Here is a 19,380-nt window from a genome sequence, read left to right as displayed (position 1 = left end):
GTTCAGATATGCCTCTGACCAGCTGGTACACGAGCTGATGTGCACTCCAGGCATGCCAAAACACTGCTCCCCTGGCTCCACCTAGACAAGAGGATGCTTACTCGAGCAGGACCGAAGTACCACTAGTGACAAACTCTCAGCCACTTTAAAGCCAGTTGTGGACCAGAAGTCTTTTATTCCACAAGAAGGTCTGCCAAAATAAAATAAATTAACAAAAAGAAAAGTGTATTAACAACCAATATCTGTGATTTACTTAAAAAAGGCTGCTAAATTCATGGAGTTAAGGGATTTTGTCAGTGAAGGTTATTTTCTTGCTATGAGGAGAAAATTAACCACAAAGCCAGCTCTGTCTTGTATCTAATCCTCATTCTTCAGTGTTTCTTCCTTGTTTTTCCTAATAGCCGATTCTTGGAAAACTGCTAGATTTACTCCTGGTCATCCAGCTGGGGCAGCCACAAGTTGCTCTATTGTCTCAATGGTGAACTAAAGCAAAACCTATTCAGTCCCAGGCTGCAGGGTGGCTGTGCTGTGCAATGTCAGCTGAAATACACCAGGGCACAGTAACAACTGAGATGCAAGGGTATGGAGAAACCCATCCATCCCACTGCCTGTTAGAGCTGTCCATTCTTTGTTTGTTTATTGCTTCCAACACTCTCCTATGTTATTTAGAAAACAGCTTTAAACTCCCAGTGCCTGCTGCCAACAGGCCAGGCAGAAATTTCCAGATAGAGACAAAATGAGTTCCTTCTATTAAACATAGACACAGGAATTGCCACCTCAGCAGAGTTAGAACCCTATGCACAGTCTGTTCACATAAAGGGGCTCTTACTGTCACTCATTTGCACAAATTTTGGACTCAACCCACAGCCTGACATCACTGGGTCTCAGACCTTCTCCACACCTCCAACGGTATGGCCAATGCAGGGGCAGGCTGGGCTGAAAATTGCTCTGCTCCAGGAACAGGATGCTCCTCTGGGACCAGATTTTCCCCTCTGAAAACCTGCATGGGATTTATTTCTGGCTCTATCCATCATGTTCACAGATTCCTTTTGCAAGCTGCTACCAGCCATTTTACCTCTCTGTGGTTTTGGTTCCTGTAGCACCTATCAGCCTCAAAGGAGAACAACTGATTTATCTAAGGAGCAGCACTGTTTTGTACCAGAAGTGAACTACCTACAGAATGATCATTTAGGGGAGGTTCTCCTTTATGTATGCTTTACACACATACTATTCACCTATGTAATTTAGCCCTAAAGGGCTGCATGTCACCTATCAAGGAAAAGGATAGAATCAGAGAATATATGTGCTTGTAGTTAATGTGATATGCCCTACATTCATAATACATCTCTAATTCCAGATAAACAACTAATGCAAAGGGTGTCTAGCACAAAGCAGTATACTGTGACTGACTAAATACTTAAGGGATCTTAACCATAAAAGGTATAGCTGCCTTTTTTAGAATTTCCTGCTTTCTAACAAACTATGTGGTCATTCATGTGATGAGTTACAAAACTATGTTAAGAAATCATACATCTAGTCACAGTGGTGAAACATGAAAGATATTAAAGAAGTTACTCTTTTCAGCTGAACACACACAGAAATTAAAACATACTTGTTTTAAATAGATTTTTCTAAGGATTCCCATTGGTAGTCTGATGTTAACCTGTTATATAGTTGTAATGAATGCTTATGTTTTAAGTTAACCTTTAACTTGGGACATATTAATTGCAGATAAACACCTAGTAACAAAAAACTACCAGCCCAGTCCTTTCATTACATATTAAGTTTTTAATGTCAGTGAGCAAGATTGTTTTTCAAGCAGGAACATATCAGTTTTTCAGAATGACAGTCTGAAAAAATCAGTTCCACTTGCTAAAATAAGTTAAACCGGTTTAAGAAATGCAGAGCAAGGACAAACAGGAAAGACATTTTTTGTTAAATGTTTATCCTTGTACAATGTGCAATTGTTTTGGGTTCTGGATTTCTAAGATTACCATCAAAAACCACGGAAATCACAGACATATTTTATTTTCCATACCAAAAATGCTCCAGATTACATCAGTTCTCAGGCAAAACTCAGAAAAATCACTGTATCACTGCGGAGACAACCCATGCATTAAAACAATTTGCCTGTGCTACACACGCGGGTTGGTGAAATCTTCAGTGGGGTAAAAACCACATCTGATGAAAAGGACCGTTTAATTTCTGCTTTGCAGCAGATTATCAAAGGCTACCTAGCATAGCACTTGATTTAAATGCAGTCTTAAGGGCTGGCTAAACACGAATGATTCAGGCACAGCCAAAAAAGCACAGCTTAGTTCGAAAGTATGCTTGGAACTGGGATTAGTCATCTAATCTCTTTATTCAGTACCAGGCAAAAATTAGGCACACAAAATCAGGATTCATAAGCACCAGCATCCCACCTCATCCTTGCCAGCAGAGGAGGTAAGGAATGAGGGATGGATGTGACCTTGCTACTCTCACATAGGCAGGTAACAGCTCCCCACTGCAAGAACATGCAGTCAAGCCTTTACAAAAACCCCACAGGGCGCCAGTCCTTTCAAGTTCCCTGCCCTTTTTTCATCTAAAAGCCCTGGGGCTACTTCTACTGTGCTAGCAGGAGAGAAATTCAGGATGAAATCCCTGCTTTCAGGGAATCTGAACTCCACCCTTCCCTGGCCCTCTCTGCAGGGCATCCTGGGATGTAGGCACTCCTAGAGCTGAAACCCAGGTGCGGGGGAAAACCTATGATGTGCCAAGACCTGGGGATCCTCTGGGCTGAGTGTCAATAATTTGCCAGAAGAGCCCACCTGAGGCTGAGGTTGCCATGACAAATGATCCTTTTATGAAATACCAGGGTAAATAGGCATATGAACTTGTAAACTTTAATGGCATGGAACTAATGTAAACCCTCAGGCTGCTATTAATCATGCTTCCATACCAAATAGTTTAAAAATTAATTACTTGGCTTTGTTATTTTCTTCCAGATAGTGGATATCTGATGAAAGGTGTTCAGCTGACTGATTAATTACCCCTTTGCTGGCATACTTGCACTAGCATGGGAAAGGATAGGTGCAGCAGCTATGTCAGAAGATATTTATGTGTACCTATCAGCAGGCAGTAACGTTCCAGCTACACATCTGAAACACATCCTCCCACCCTTCAGCAGCAGCATGATAGTTAACACCTCCAAATTTGAGTATTTGCAGCCCGTCCAAAAAAACTAAAACCTCACTGTCTTAGCTTCTTGGTTCCTTATTGACTGACTGATCCCTGAGATCCTGCTTGATTTTGCTTTCTAAGGTATTGCAGAGTCTGTAGGCTGATGGGCTAACTGGATGCATTGTACAAATATGTGTCCCATCAAATGTAAATGTCCTCCTGTCTAGTGAATGCCACCTTGTTCCCAGCCACAGAGTGCAGGGCATCCAGAGCTCCCCACCTTCCCTCCTCCCATTGTCCTGTGCCCCATTCTCATGCCCCTCTTATTCATTTGCTCTGGGACAGAGACAGTCCTTGTCTCTTCAATACGCCTTGATATATTAGTTCTTTTTAAAATGGGCTAGACCTTTTGATTTTTTTATCAGGCTTCTCTTGCTAATGAAGAAAGAGAGAAGAAAAGTTGTGAGTATCCTCCTGTGGGTTCCTACGCCTCCTTGCATGCACAAAAACACCGCTGCCTTTATTCACCCAGCCCATCCTCACAGGCCAACTACATTACCCCCTCTGCATTGGACAAATTGCTAAATATCCCCCGGAAAAAGAAAAAAAACAATCCATCAGAGCTGGCAGCATGGTACACTCATCTCTTGCAGCACAGGAGCACACCTGAGCCCTGCTGCCTGCCTTTGCTCTGCCAACACTCCTGCACTGGGGTGCTTTGACTCACCCACGGGGCTGGCATACCCTCATGTTAAAAAGACTTGTCCCTCTGGAGAATGAGTCTGTCAGAGCTACATTCAGGTTGCTTAACCTCAGAGCACTCAGCCATACGACATGAACACTCTGGCACAGCGGGAGATCACAGCTGTTACTGATTGCCATCTATACTGTTTCTCAGGAGATTTGTCATTTGAATACCACAAGGTTAGACCTTGCCCCACTCTCATTCAGGATCACTTTCACTGTATCAAAAATGAGTTCAGGAAAGCTTCCCTGGATCAACTCCATGTGGGATCTGCCACTGTGGAGGCAATGTCTCCTCTGCTCTCAGGCTCTCAAACAAGGAATACACATTTCTGGCCTTGAAGAACTGTCCTTTTTTTACGCCCCTGAAGAAAACAAATCATGTCTCCTTCCCAGCAACGTCTGCCACCCTCCTTCTTCTTGCAGAATCAAACTCTCTCATTTACACTGTTTGGCTTAGCCAGAAGTCAAACACTGAACTCTTAACCCAACTTGTGTTACCACAGTGTGAGGTTACTGGCACAGGTGAGGTGAACCATCCATGGCACCCAAGGTACTGAGGCTGGAGCATTCCCTCAGCCATCCTGCAAGTCCACTACTCCCACAAAAAACCAGCTTCCAGTTGCCCACTGGAAGCAGCATCCTGACATAGGACAGGCTCATCCAAACCTTCTCTGCATGCTTTGTTGAGCTGAGGTTTTTTTCATAAGATATCCAGGAACAGGAGTCATAGACAAAGGTATTGGTTGCTAGAAAGTCAGTTAGCAAAGGTATTTCATCTTTTAAGTGTCATTTTATGCTAAACAAGATACAGTCTACCTTTTCCTTCATTCAAACATTTCAGAGCCAAACCTGAGGACCATTTAAATATCAGCATCAAAAATCCTATGATTTTACATAAAAACGATGCCTCAATGGGACAAATTAGCTTTGGATTATTAGCAATGCAAACAGCATAGAGAGGCATTAAAAACAGAAGCAGGTTATGAACTTTGTAGGAAGACATATTTTTCACACTTTGAAAGTGGGAAATAAGGTGTATTTCTAGCAAGCACTTCAAAAGTGAGAATGCCTTACTCATAAATGTCTGAGTGTCTGTTTAGTAAAGTGGAATGTGAATATCTGTGAAACCCAAGTAAAAACATGGGGCTATGGAAAATATACAACATGTATATGAAGTTCAACTCTAAACTTTTACATGCCCAAAGAGTTCAGATGTTACTATTTTCATATATACATACAGTTTTGTACTATCTCCTCCATGGCTTAAGACAGGGTCAAAAAATATGCTTAGATAGGCTAGAAAAACTAAACAAATCCACTGGAAGAAAGAAGAATAATTTCTTTCTTTTACTGTCTTCTATGGCATCTATTAATGGCAAATAACATACTATTACACTGCAGTTTTGCCTGAGACCCTGATGTGGATGACACTAGCCTTCCACTGAGAAAGCATTAACTTCAGGAAAAAAAAGAAGTGTCTGTTGTATTCACCAAATTTAGCAGTCTACAGTTCAATGCTGCTCTTACAGAAATTGAAGAAACTCTCATTAATTCCAAGGGGTGAAGGGCTGGTCATGAAAATCCTAACTATGTTTTCCTAATAGAATTCATCTTGTTAATAAGCTGGCATGTGAACTCATTTTTTCCGGCTGCTGAAAGCAGCTTGTGGTTTGCTTTTATTCTTTCAAACACAATTAGCAAAGCACTCCAGCAGTTGAATAGACCCATTCATTTGAACAAATTATTCCCTGCCAGGGTTCAGGGGTTTTTTTCGCCTTTTTTTTTCCTTAAATCTCCTCAAAACGCTCTCCCATTCTGATGTAGTCAGAAGACACAAAAGCTGGACATTAATCTTGCCTGCCTGTGTCTGAAAAAAGAGAATTGGGACAGACACCACTGAATAAGTTACATTTTCAGCATCTCAGTGACACAAATGAATTGCTCGCTTATCCCAACCTTATCTTAGCTGGTGTGCAATCCTAATTAAAAGGCTGACGTAAGGAATACACACAGAGAAAAGCCTGGCACGGATGTTATGGATGAGATGATAAACTTTATGAGCTACCTCCCATGTAGCTTTTGTAGTTAACTGCTGGAGCTAGAACAGTTGCTCCTAAGTGCACCATTTCTCATTTCAGAGGGCTGAAAATGTTAAATAAAACAGAGTTGCCCTTTCCAATAGGTAGCAGCATTTTGCTGATCTAATTAATCTATGTAGCTCATTCTTTTACTGAGATAACTGAACTGGCAAATCAGGCTCCAGTCTGCTTTTCCTGATGCTCATTTTCAGGGTGAAAAAGGCTGTGGGTAGGATAAAACCCATGCCTCTACCTCATGAACAATGCTGTCGTGTAGTTAACACAGCAGAAATATTTGTTTGATTAGTTACATTTTCAGCTTTTAAAGGACAAGAAAAAACAAGCCATGGGTGGTCTGTAACCTCAGAAGAGCAAATATCCTGGGCTGTAAAATCATCCCAGCTCAGAATACTGGGTTGGACATAAAAAAAGCATTTATTGAATCCTAGGCCTGAGTCAGGAACAGAAGGTGCATTAAGAGCTTCCAAACTGCAGCCTACCGCCAATTCATTAAGTGTTCAGCATTATTTAATAAAAATGGCTTATGCATATACTTTAACTGAAATACTGTTTATTCATAAACATTTTTAACTACAGTATGTGTTGGGAGTTATTCACATACCAATTTAGAGACAGTTTCAAATTCTTCTTTCAAGTAACTGCATGCAATTCCCACTGCTGTCTGGCTCAACTAGGCTACAGGTCTGCAAGGAGAGCTTGTCCTGTATTTTGCAATTAAACCAAGGATCTCAGTTGGTTTATAGAGACCAGAACACACTGCTGTTAATGTCTTGTTAATGCATTAACTGCATAATGCATAAAACTGCTGTCATTGGTATAAAAGCATTAAAGTGATTCTAATGTCCTTATTGAACCCCAAATTTGAATAGATTTTTGAAAAAATTCCTCCTTTTTTGGAGGATATTTTATCAGCAAATTCATTCTCCAGGTAAGCACAAAATAAAATGGTCAGGCTTTCCACAAAACTACAGGATGCTTCTTGAAAAAACATAATGACACTGCTGAATGCTCAAACAATGGCTGCACAGATTTAATGCTTCAGCCCACAGTTCTTTGGGTTGCATTAACATGACAATACTCAGAGAGTGGTGAACAACCAAACTAATAGTATTTGCTAGTGGTCTCAGGCAACTGTTTGCAATGGGATGTTGCAATGGGACATCGCAGAGAGGGAACATCATCATTTTTAGCCCCATCCTGTGCAACTACAACCTACCCAAATACTTCTGAGATGCTTTCTCAGAACCTCTCTTATTTTCAATGCTGTCTAGTTAAAAGGTGCTTAAAGAAGCTTTTTCCCCTCAGAAGAGAGATTCCCGGAAGAGTCAAAGAAATTTCTTTTTCCACACTTTCCTGCTCATTCATAAGGCACAGGTTCCTCCACCTTCTCTATTTCCACAAGATAACACCCATGCAGAAACCACAGTAACTTCTGACCTGGGAATGCCATACCCCGAACACGTTTTTCTCTTTTCTGTGTAATTTCACAGCTGGAGATGGAGACGGCCAACACTCTTTGACCTGTTACTTCTCCAAGGGCCGTATGTGTTCTGCATCTGGCAATGGGACAGCTGCTGCTTTAGAACTCTGCCCTTTCTGTCTCCCTTATCTTTCCTTCTGTCATCTGCTTATTTTCCATTTTTATGATATTCTTTTTTGTTAGATAATAATGCCATTAGGATTAGTACTGGCAAGCAGCCAGGACAAAATGGCAGCACTAATGACTTTTGTTTGACTTAGGGTCACTGTGAGATAATTTAGACCACAGACCTGGGGCCCCACTTTCCCATGACACTGAAAAAATCCACACAGAAAAGCAGAAATATTGAATGCTTCAAATCCAAACCTCCCTAAGTTCATCCTCTTGGGACAAAGCTTGCAGAAAAGAATGAGGACTATATTTCAACACCCGTAGATAGGACTTGAGATGGACTGAACTACTGACTATCTTTCCGCATAGTTTTTGTTTTCAGGAGCAGAATCCAGCAGAGAAAAATCCATCACTGTCACTTTCCACCCACTCAACTCAAGGAGTTCTCCCTCCAAGTCTTCCCTTGGAGGACACAGCCTTGCTTAATGCACACCCAAAGCACTTTCTTACCATGTTGCCAATGAAGCATTGTTAATGGGTGCCCACTATCCACAAATCTTTCAGAGAGGAAGGAATTGGTCTTCAGTCTGGCTTTTTTTTTTTCACAATTAATTTTCAGAATGGATTTTTTTTTTTTAATTCTGAAAGCTGCACCAAAACGTTTCTCCTCTGAACAGGGTAGCAGGACAATCAGTTAAGGGAATATGAAGCATCTCTTTCCCACTGTTCAAACTGGGGAAATGTATAATTCACCATAAATTATGAAAAGCAAACCAGAAAGTTAAAATTCACATGCTGTTAATGGAGAAACACAGCTAATGTTCTTTTGAGATACTCAACCCAAGACCAACTCTCATGAAGACATTTTATTTTACCATTGTTACAGTGCTGTGAGAAAGCAGGTAGAGAAGGGTCTGCTAAGAGCTATGTAAGGTAAGCATCCAGGACGCTCTGCATTTCAAATCAAACCTCCTTCCCCCATAGCCATGATCTGTAGCTCCTCCACTGAGAGTCCAGATCCCTACGGCCTCCACTATTAAGGCTTCCTATGAATCAAGGATTGATGTTTCAGATGGCAGGAAGCTGTGGTATGTGTACAGAGACAACAAGATCCTCCCTCTGTCCCAGCAAGAACAGAGTGGGAAGAGTGCAGAAAGCCAGGTGGGAAAGGAAGAAGAGGAAGAGCAGCAGGAGGGGGCCCATGCCACTGCCCAATCCTAGCAAAAGCTGATGTTTTTGTGTGAAGGAGTGTTTGGAACAAGATGAAAAACTCTGGATCACAGGTGGAAATGGGACATAGAGAGAGGAAGCCCTCAGAGCCAGGCAGAAGGTGCTCAAGGATGAGATGGTAGGGAGACATTCCCCACAGCTGCTCTCAGACAGCATTTCCAGGACAGACCATGGAGTGAGGAATCAGAAAAGAGCACTTCTGGCAGTGGGTGTGCAGTTGCATTTCCCCAACAAGCACATCAGCCTGCAAAATCTCCCCCATGTTGGCACAGGGGAATTTGCTCTCTTCTGCTTTTCACTTCTGCTTGACCATGACAGAGTATCTTGTATCTGTCCAGAACAAATCCACACGGTACAGCGTTTGCAGAGGGTCCCTATCCTACAGAACAGCAAAGCATCCCCACGCCTGCCACCAAGCTACCCACAGGCAGCATCCTGAGCTCTCAGCAGTATAAGGCTTTTCTGATCTGGGGAGATGTCACACTGCCCAGACTAAAAAAGTCACAAAACTGCAGGTGAATGGATCTTTAATATTCAAAATCACATTTTTCACCAATCATAACCAAGGGCACATAGAACATATTCAAGGTACATTGCTTGCTAAGCAACACCTGCAAAGGGGCACATAGAGAGCAAAGGGAGGAACAGCACAAATTACAGTTCCATGCCTTCTTCTGAACTCATTTAGCAGGTTCTTCAGAGAGCAGCACCTTGAAATTGCTAGTTGGGTTTCTCCACTAACCCAAGAAAAAAAAATGCCTTCAAAAGACTAAGGCTAGACTTTGAAAGTACCACAGGAAAAATACAGACTACTGATGTGATTCAAGTTTAGCATTTTAATATTTAAATAAAATATATTCTATTTCTAAGAAGCACAAATTTTGTAAAGGCAGCATAAGTTATAGAATAAACTGCAGGAAAGGTTCTTTAACACAACATAATGCAACTGAAGATGATGTCTCTACCTGTGAGGGACACAATGTTTGAAGCAAAGATGTGAGGTAGGTGCCTAAGTGGGAGCTGGAAAATGAAGGCTTTGGGTTGATTTGCGAGTTTCAGGCATTAATTCCTTGCTCTCATTTCTTACAGCTAAAGGCTGACCGAACTCTCTTCAAGCTTCTTTTCTTTATATTTGGAAAGTTTACTCTGCACCAGAGAGAAGGCTGACTGTCTGGGAAGCACTTGTATCAGCATGAAGGAATCCTTATAGGTATGTGCTATACATTTTTGCCTTCACAGATGACTTTTCTACAAAAATGCCTAACGAACTAGCTTAGCAGTACCTCAAAAGCAATTTTCAAAGGCATTTTCCTTCTACATTTTGAGAGATTAAAAAAATCTTTCCCACGTCCATCTTGGGACAACAGGGGCATACCCCAAGGCTTAAAACAACTTGGAAGGACTTTAGTGATACTTTAGACAGTTCAAATTGAAAAACAGCAACTACCTAAATATGCTTTGCTGGAAAATAAGACCCCTTTTCTCACTCACACCAAGAATAACTTCGTCAGATGCAATACTGAGAGTGTACCTTTCTGAGACCTGAGTCTAAAAAAAAATAATTATTCTGAGAAAACAAAAAAGAAGACTATAGTTCTTTGCCTGTTAGAAGAAGACAAGTAATTGGTGGTAAAGTGAGAGACCTGGCAACCTGCCTTTCCCCAGCCTTCCTGCTGATGAACTAAGGGATGAGCACAGGCCAACTAGTCATGGATAGTGGTGTACAGATCTAGTGCACCTAGACCAAGTCTGTTCTTGCTATTTACATTATCCACCAAAAAAAAAAATAATTATATATGCAACAGGAGGATTTTGCAACTGAACCCAGGTGACTCTGTCTTGGGAAGATCTCACTGATGTTTTTGCTTTAATTAGGAGCAAGTTTTTGAAGATGCCATGATCTCGTCAAGTACTTACATAGTCGTCCTCATGAAGACCTTGCTTCTGAACAGAACTTTTCACCTCCAATGAAAACTTCTCAAACTCAGGCTTCACGGTCCTTAGCAGAGTGACAGTCTGGAGGTACGAGTACGCTTTCTTGGCTTCAAGGTCATGTTTGTCTCCTCTTCTCCAAGAACCATTTCCTAAAGGGGAAAACAAGCACATTTCCTGCTCCAAACTAGGTACCATTATAGGATTGCCTTCCTTTTTCCACCCAAAAGTCCCCTTTCGTGCACCTTGGGGAGATAGCAGAATACAAGGGAAAACTGAACCTTCTCCAGATGCGAAGAAAACCAGGCAGTGAGGAATAGCTGGTGGGAAGTAAACATGCAAACTGAAGATCAACTATTCCCTTGCTGTATTTGATTATTTTCAAAGGGTGGGGTGAAGCCTGAGTGTGAGAAGACATCTCGGAACAAAACACACAAGCTGGATCTCAAACGCAGAGATATTTAAGTTAGAAGAAGGGAGGGAAGATTCAAGCACCAAGACTTTCTTACACAACACTCCACCAGCGACATTCCTGGACAGTCAGAAAGGCACCAGTAAAGTCAATATGATGAGCATCACCCTGAATGGGAGGCACACGGTGCAGCTCTCCCACTGCAGTCAAGGAAAAAAACCATGTGTGCCGTGGCTGCCATACCAGCCCAGCTTTCAGAGGAAAAGGAACATTTGGAAACAAAATGGAATCCTGCGCCTACGCTGTATTTACACGTGTTTTGTGTCACAGCAAGGGAACAATTTAACTCAGACCACCAGTAAAGAAACCACATTTTTAAAAAGCAGGATAGCTGACTAGTTGTTTATTAGCAGAGGAGTCCTTCTGCAGAACAGACACTGGCCACAGCAGGCCCTGAGACCCTGATCCAAAGCTTCAGGATGTCAGTGGAAAGGTTCACATTGTTCTGGAGCAGGTGAATAATAATTATAGCTAAAATATAAACGATAACTCAAATGTAAATGATAACTTAAAAAGGCTAGAGGGTACAGTGGTAGCCCTAAGCAGTGTGCCTTTAAACGTTTACAAATAATTAAAAGCTAAACAATTTACTGTTTGAACAGCAGCAATAATCCCCATTATGGCTAAATGAGCCAAGGCAAAGACTAATGCTAAACTCCCAAGGGCGATCTGGAAGCACAAGGGAACCTGGAATGAGAGAGGTTTTCCTTGGGTTGAGGACCATGGTGTCATTTGGACCAAGAGAAGTAAGTGATTTGGGAGTGGAGACGTTAAGGAAGATGGAATCCAAGCATCAAAACCATGATGCTCCTCGCACAGCACTACCAGCTGCCTCACATGGCTGCAAGAGCAAAGTCATAGACATACCACCTCTGTCCCCTGAAGCAGGTGAACAGAACTTGCATTTTGTCCTCCCAGCACCCTGGCACTGCTGCTGGGAATTAACTGGAGAATTGCTCTGCTTTCTCAGAAAGCACATGGGAACGAGCAAAGGACCTGCATTTTTCTGGAACTTAAGTCTTTTCTCCTGCAGCTTTTGGTTCCAGGGCAGCTCCTGTCATTCCCAGCACAAGACAGGAAACACAGGAGCACCTAAGCCCCTTTCCTTCTCTTTTCCACACCAGGAAAGCCTTATTTATCACAGCCCAACACTACTCAGGACATATCAAGAACTTGGATATTTCTTTCCTTTTCTTTTTTTTTTTAAGTGATTTCATTTTTTTAGGAAGAAGCTCTAGATGCATATGCCTCCATTTAGGGACTTTTTCCCCATACAAAATTTAACCAGCCAAAATAACTTACACCAAAACTCTATTCATCAGACCCAGTGGAAATACAGGAGAGCAACTAACATCCCAGTGTCTGGTTTTGCCACTCTTCCCTTCAGCGCCTGTACCTGTCCTCCTTACTGCTTTCCAAGAGAAAGAAATGCACTTCCAGCAATTGTAAGCTAGCACATCTTGCTGCATTCCCCAAAAGAGAAGTACAAGCCCTGCAGGAGTCTCAAAAAGCTTATGCCCCAGCTGGGTACCAGCATTTTAGAGGTGCAACATTCAAGTAGAGCAGAGACTACAGAAAGGAGGGCTTTGCATTTACAAATGGAGATGGGATGGCTAAAAAGTGTAAGATTATAGATGCAAATACAGAAGGTAGTGTAAGTTTCTGTCCTGGACACTATACATGTTTCATTTTAAAAATCCTGACACTGAGAGTGGGGACAGCACACTTGCATAAGAGTTTTCCTAGAATAATTTACATATTTAAATTCCTTCATGGATTACTTTGTGGGGGGTCATCTCGTTACAGTTCAATTGTGTACAACTATTGCAGCCTTGGCATTTAATATGCCTGTTCTTCTGAAAAATTAAAAATATTCAGAACAGAGGGCAACAACAAACTGCAATAAAATCATCTAAACATAAAGGCAGTGCCAATTGCCCAATCACTCCCACTCTTAGATTTTATAAAGTACAAAATCTACTATCTCCGCACACTGGGAAGAATGAGCTTTAGGGGAATTTCTCTAGACTTCTCTTATGCTTTCTTTTCATATGCAGTTACCATCTGCATAGAAGTCAACTTCTGATGCACAGTCATTTCCTGGGAAACACATCCACAAACAGAAAAATTGGTTTAAAAGAAATGTCAGGAAATGCCACATTCCAACTACACTACATCAGAAGACAGCCAGTTCTCATTAATCCCTTAGAAAGGCTACAAGAAGATAGGAGTACCTGTGATGCAAAGGAGGGTGGTGCTGAGGCTCCCACAAACTGGGGGGCAAATGGGAATTGCTCCCACCACTGTCCCCCACAGAGGCTGCATGTCAGAATTCCAGCATTGCCCTGTACCTGGCTGGGCAAAGTGCCATCTACCTGGGGCTGCATCACTGGGGACACTCACCCCACATCAGCTGTAATCTCCACATTACTACTTCCCAGGTAGTCACCCTGAGCCCATTTCAGCCAAGGCAAGGAAACCACCAGTTGTAAGGGATCCATCTGAGCCACAGTGGATACCTAAGGATGAAATGAATTGCTGTCCAGAGGTGCCTACTTCTCTCCAAAGACAGCCCAGCTCACACGCAGACTTGCGCACATGGCCAGGTGAATCACTTCTGATGCATTTCTACTCTGAGTCAATGCTGGCAGTCAGAAGAGTTATTTGATCAGTGGTTTCTAGTAAAGTCAAGTCTACGAAACTCCCACAGTCTAACACAAGGGCAAAAACTCCAGGATTTTGTGACTGCTGATATGGGTAGAACTTCAGCTTTTTGCTCTGGTCCTGAATAAAGCTGCAATGCCAAATAGCTTTGTTTGTCCCCAGGGATAAAGTCACTCCAAAGTCACTCAACTGAACAAGCAAACCTTGATTCAAACCCCTGGCTATGATCCTCTTTTGCAACTTTATCTTTTAGTTATTTAAGCAATTTCCTTATTACCTGGCAAAACTTGGCACTCTTTAGCTAACCTAGACACGTAGCAGTATCTGTACTTCTGTACATATCTAGATCTCTGCATTCTAGGAGTTACATACCTTCATTATACAGTGTGTCAAACAGCACTGGTTACGGTGAAATAATCTCAGTGGTGGTAGATGGGTAACAAAAAGTTTATGCAAAAAACCTTAATTTATGATTAACTGATTAATTAAAAAAAAATTATCCTTTTTTGAATTTATTTGTTCTTGTTGCTCAGCCTCTGAGACTTAAAGAAAGAAAAAATCCAAAGTTTTCACTTCTCAACTCCCATTTCGTTTTTAATTTGAAATAATTTGTTATTGTAGTGGATTAATTAAAGCAATCTGCAGGGGGGAAATTATTTTTTAAATATTTTTTCTAAAGAAAGCAAAAGAAGGTTCTCTCTTCAAAAGCCGTGTTGACACTTTAATAAGACCTAGTTTCAAGACACTAACTTACCCCAGCTTCAGCCATCTAATGTTTAAACTCAGCAAACATGTTGCTCCAATATTACTGGAAATTTGGGACAGCTGCAGCACCTAAGAGCAGGTATAGTCCCTGCCATGCACTGATGTAACATGCAGTTACACTTGATACTATGGCATACAGACATATTAGGTGTATTTTAAAAAGAAAATGTATTTAATTCACATTTTGAAATCATAGTTTAGTTTGACAAATATGATCCTTTTCACTTAGTGGTGGAGTCAGTCACTTTTATCCACTTTAATAAATCTTGACTGCCTGTGTCCCATCTAGCGCTTTCCCTTCAACATAGCACTGCTGAATATTTTTGCAGATACTGTTTCTGAAAAAATGTGAAATAAATTAGATGTGTGGACACTCCAGCACAGAGATGATTTCTGGAGACCCAAGGCCCGCAGCTGCCCACAGCACTGGCTGTCATTAGTGCCTCCTTCCAGCCATTTGCTTAGACCACAGGTCACCAGGCAGCCAGGAGTACCCCTGCTCCAAGATTTGGCAGTCACAAGTGTGGGGATAGTGCAAGTCACCTAGACCTGAGTACAGTGCTGAGTGGGGTACCCACACCATAACCAATGTCTCTGCCTGGTGCTGATTCCCTGAAAAGTAACAAAAAAAGTAACCCCTGTGCTATGCTGTGACCCACCCAGTATCAACTACAGCCACAAGGTCTGTTTTACTTCCTGCAATGCCACAGCCCAAGAGGAAGACAACCGCAACAACAGGGAGAGACAGTGGTGTTCTCTGGGACTCAGTGCTGCATATTTTGAGGCTAACAAATCTAGAAATACTACCAAGCTTACAAAGACTTTGTAATACACCTGGGCAAGAAAAACACTACCATATGATGAGCTGTTGAAGAGTTCAATGTTGAAGAAAGCGTAGTCCCCGTTGGTCATTCCTTGCCGATGAGCAGCCAACATGATGTTCCTGATAGTGTCACCGCTGGCACACATGATTACAACTGGTGGAAGAAAATGAGAAACACAGATAAGAAGCAGTTCAAGAACTTCAGGGAACAGCCTGTTAAGCATGAATACTGCCAGAGACAGTGACCTCAGCTGTCCTCCCAGTGTTGCAACAAACATGACAACATAGATAGCAAACAAAGCTGATTTCCCAAACAGCTGAAAAGACAGGTAGCAAACACAGGGAGGCTTCCTCCTCCCTTGTCTCCTCTGAAGAAGATAATTAAATAGAGCCTCTGTGTGATCTAGTTTTGTACCTGTGCAAGATGTGATAAGTTCTGGCTCCAAATTTCTTTAGCTGCATATATTTGTAGAGTACACTGCAACCAGAAGCCTCTGGTGTTACTTCTTAGTGAACATAAAACAATCTGAAGATGGAGAATTAAGGTGATACCATGGCACTACCATTTCAATTTCCATTCCATTGAACAGTCTGGCATAGATTCAACCACTTTCACTTCAGATATCTAATATTTAGATATAGAATTTGTTGCTTCTCTGCACTTAAGGAAGATCAGCATCTGTGCACCTGTGCAGCAAGGTCAATGGTATGAATCTTTCCAGAATATGACTTTCTCTCCAGAGACCATACAATAAGTCTAAGCAACAATCTTTGATGGGATGCTTAATATTAAGAAATAGGAAAATTAAGTGCCACTTTCTAAGCATCAAGATTAAAGGTGGGTACAAGATTAAACACCACAGAGTTTCATTTATCACCGACCAAGAGCTAAGCAGGGGCCTTACTGCTGCAATGGGACCTACAAGCCCACAGGTGTGCTCTGTGTGGGCACCTTGATCCACACTGTGACAACTGTGGTTGACAGGTCTCTCCCCAGACCTGCTGGGCAGGGGACTACTCTCCTTGCTATCCCTTCCTTCTGCAAAGAGAAAGCAGAAACTCAGGTGAGGTCTTCAGCAATAGGGAGACAACTCCCACACAGAGCATGTTACACTATAAACTGCTATGCAAGTTCACAAGACTACAGGTAAGAAGCTACTGACATCACAGGGAGCAGGAAAGTGTTTCATCAGTGTGTACGTTGGGGACATATCCTACAACAGTCATAAGAGATCCAGCTAGGACGATGATTCGAAACCGACTGCGCGCACGTTTCCAAGAACGCCGTCACGCATGGCAGGACTCAAAAGCTACAATAATGTACGCAAATATTTTCAAACCAACAATAAAAATGAATCAAAACCACATTCAACTCTTCTGGGTAGAAGTGTTTTCTATTATAAGAAATGAAAAGGCCAAACGGGCCAAATCTTTTCGCACACAATGAATCTTCTCCCATTGCTTTTCTGGTTGGATGCCATCTCAGGCATAACCTCCAGATGTGCCGCCGGAGTGAGTCACGTTCAGTACATCCCCGTGCTTCAGGAGAGTTATACCATGCATAGCTCTGTCCTACTGATTATAGCAGAGTAATATAATAATTTCCAGAGCAACAGAGCAAGACATATTTCATGACTATTGTGAAGTATATTAGCATGAAGGAAAAGAGGAAGAAAAAAATTCTTACAATAAAATTTGGACCAAATCTTTTCCAGATGCACATCAGGAATGAATTTGTCTCACTGTTCCTAATTTCAGTATAGGTGAGAGATTTCCTTTTGAAACGTTTCCTTGCTGCCCTCTCAATTCTCCCTTGACTTTGCCTTTGTAATTCACATCTATCATAAAATTGTAATCTGTAGATGGAATCAAAGAGATTCCCACAACACCAGTAAAAGACTTTGACCAAAAAGAATAAAAGAAAGAGTGTGTGTGGGGAACTACTTTAAAATACATTAAATCATATTTTGTAAGCCTCTAAAGGAATGCAATGGAAGTAATATTAACTATTTGGATGGGGGTTTTAACCCAGCAGGAGAGCAAAGATTACATATTTCAAGATTTTGAAGCAAATAAACTGCAGACATGCCTCACAAGATCTTCAAAAAACGCAAATTATGTATTTAATCTGCATCTGTACCATACTATTGTGTACATACAAACACGTAAGTGCAAACATACACAAAATGTTCTCCCTCCAGCACAATACACGCAGACCACAGTAATTCTAATACTAGCATGCTGAATTTATTGACTAGGATTATTGACTCGTCCTGCAAATTTTTAGAGTTTATTTCCAGATAAAGGAGTAAGCGTTCCCTTTGCTACACATATCCCATGGACTACATACTTATGCATTTAAGTACAGTTCTGCGTTTGTGACCTGAGCCTACAGCATCAAGTCTGCAGTGCAGCTAACTGAGCCTGTAAGGGAGCTTGAATTACTAATGAAATTAATTGAAGACAAGTGCCTAACTTTTAGTATCATATTTTTCAGGATTTTGTTGTGGCTCTAAGACTTCAGTTTTTTCAAGTGGCTCCAGGGACTGAACAGGCAGTCCCTGGTAAAGAGGGGTGCATGGCTGAGTATACCTCTTCCTCCCAGACCGCTGAGAGCTCAGTGCAAACCCCCAGCCAGCAGCAGCCTAATCCATAGGGTCAGCCCCTGTCTCGGGCCCCACAGGACAGCTGCTGGGGCAGTTTCCTTCTCAGCTCTGAGAGAGTTTCAAGTAGGTACCTGCTTGAAAGCCCACTCCCACTCAGGCAGGTCAACGAAGCCTGACCACTTGAGTGGGACTCTAGCCAGCAGCAATCTCTGGAAACATGACATGGTGCAAGGTCAGAGCCCAACACAGTGTCACAGTAGCTGTGACACAGGAGCTGTCAAAAACTGGGAACCAATCAAACAAAAACATTTCTATAAAGCACTTTGGACAATGCCCTGTTGGCAACAACGGGGAGCTCCAAGGAGTCCCCAGGAGACATGAAGACCTGATCTGGTCAGCTAAAGCATACAGTGCACCCACACAATGCACAACTTAAAATATTGTGGTAACCTGAAAGGTCCCAAAGGAACGTGCCAAGTGAGTCCTGCAGTCAGTCTTTAAAGTCAGAAAGGCACAAGTGGAAGCTGGAGGGCCCCGCTTGCTGCATTTTGCAGTAGTGGCATGAGCCAGGTGACAAATGAAGAGGTGAGATGGAGTGACCCCACAGGGTACAAGGGGGGGGAAATACTCCTGTTGGGTCATTTGCAAGTTCCAGAATGGTGAAAGACCAAAGGTCTCACCTCAGCAAAACATTTAAGTCACACTGAAAGCAAGCTTCTCTTTCCTGACTGTCAGCATGGTCTGAGGAGTGGGGTTGGAGTAAGCACTTGTCTTTTCCTGCTCTAAGTACACTGCTATGCTCCTCTCAGCATCAGGAAAGTTACACACAGAGACACATGACAAGCATCTTTCCCCATACAGCAATTTCTTCAGCACTGACACACTTCTCTCTCTCCATTCATTGTATTTCCCTGAATCATACTTACAAGGAAAGCTCTATTTTAAGCACCTAGTGAATAGAATAACGAATAGAGAATTAAATAGCCATATGCTGTTAGACCTCAGTTATCTCACACACACTCCTGCACGTTAAGGATTTCACAGCAGCACAACATTAGCAGTGCAAGGCTGCTCCATCCACAGCCTACAGCACCAGAACACCAGTTCTGCCAACCACACATCGCGTGATCTTTATCTGTCCAATTCTGATGCCATTTTAACACTCTAAAACAAAGATATGTAACAATTATACAAAGGGCTCTGCACATCTATGACTCTTTTGGAAGATATTGAAGTACTTAATCATGTGGTCCACTCCCAGAATACATCTTTTCTTTTGCAATAACTTG

The 19,380-nt window shown here is 42.0% G+C and overlaps 1 protein-coding gene across 2 annotated transcripts in view; it reads right to left on the bottom strand.

Annotated features, from left to right (window-relative positions):
- NPR3 (natriuretic peptide receptor 3) overlaps nucleotides 1-19,380 on the bottom strand; it is a 47,923-nt gene that overhangs the window by 26,700 nt on the left and 1,843 nt on the right. For both annotated transcript variants that reach the window (XM_051804467.1, XM_051804466.1), the window contains exons 2-3: nucleotides 15,517-15,639; nucleotides 10,747-10,913 (exon numbers count right to left, since the gene is read on the bottom strand). In XM_051804467.1, coding sequence (XP_051660427.1) covers nucleotides 10,747-10,913; nucleotides 15,517-15,639 — 290 coding nt within the window. The remainder of the gene's footprint in view (nucleotides 1-10,746; nucleotides 10,914-15,516; nucleotides 15,640-19,380) is intronic.

The sequence above is a fragment of the Manacus candei genome, unplaced genomic scaffold (assembly GCF_025592945.1).
Source record: "Manacus candei isolate 608988 ecotype Guabito, Panama unplaced genomic scaffold, ASM2559294v1 h1tg000061l, whole genome shotgun sequence".
Lineage (NCBI taxonomy): Eukaryota > Metazoa > Chordata > Aves > Passeriformes > Pipridae > Manacus > Manacus candei.
The sequence above is the reverse complement of the archived record's forward strand: the minus strand, read 5'-3'. Positions and strand labels throughout refer to the sequence as shown.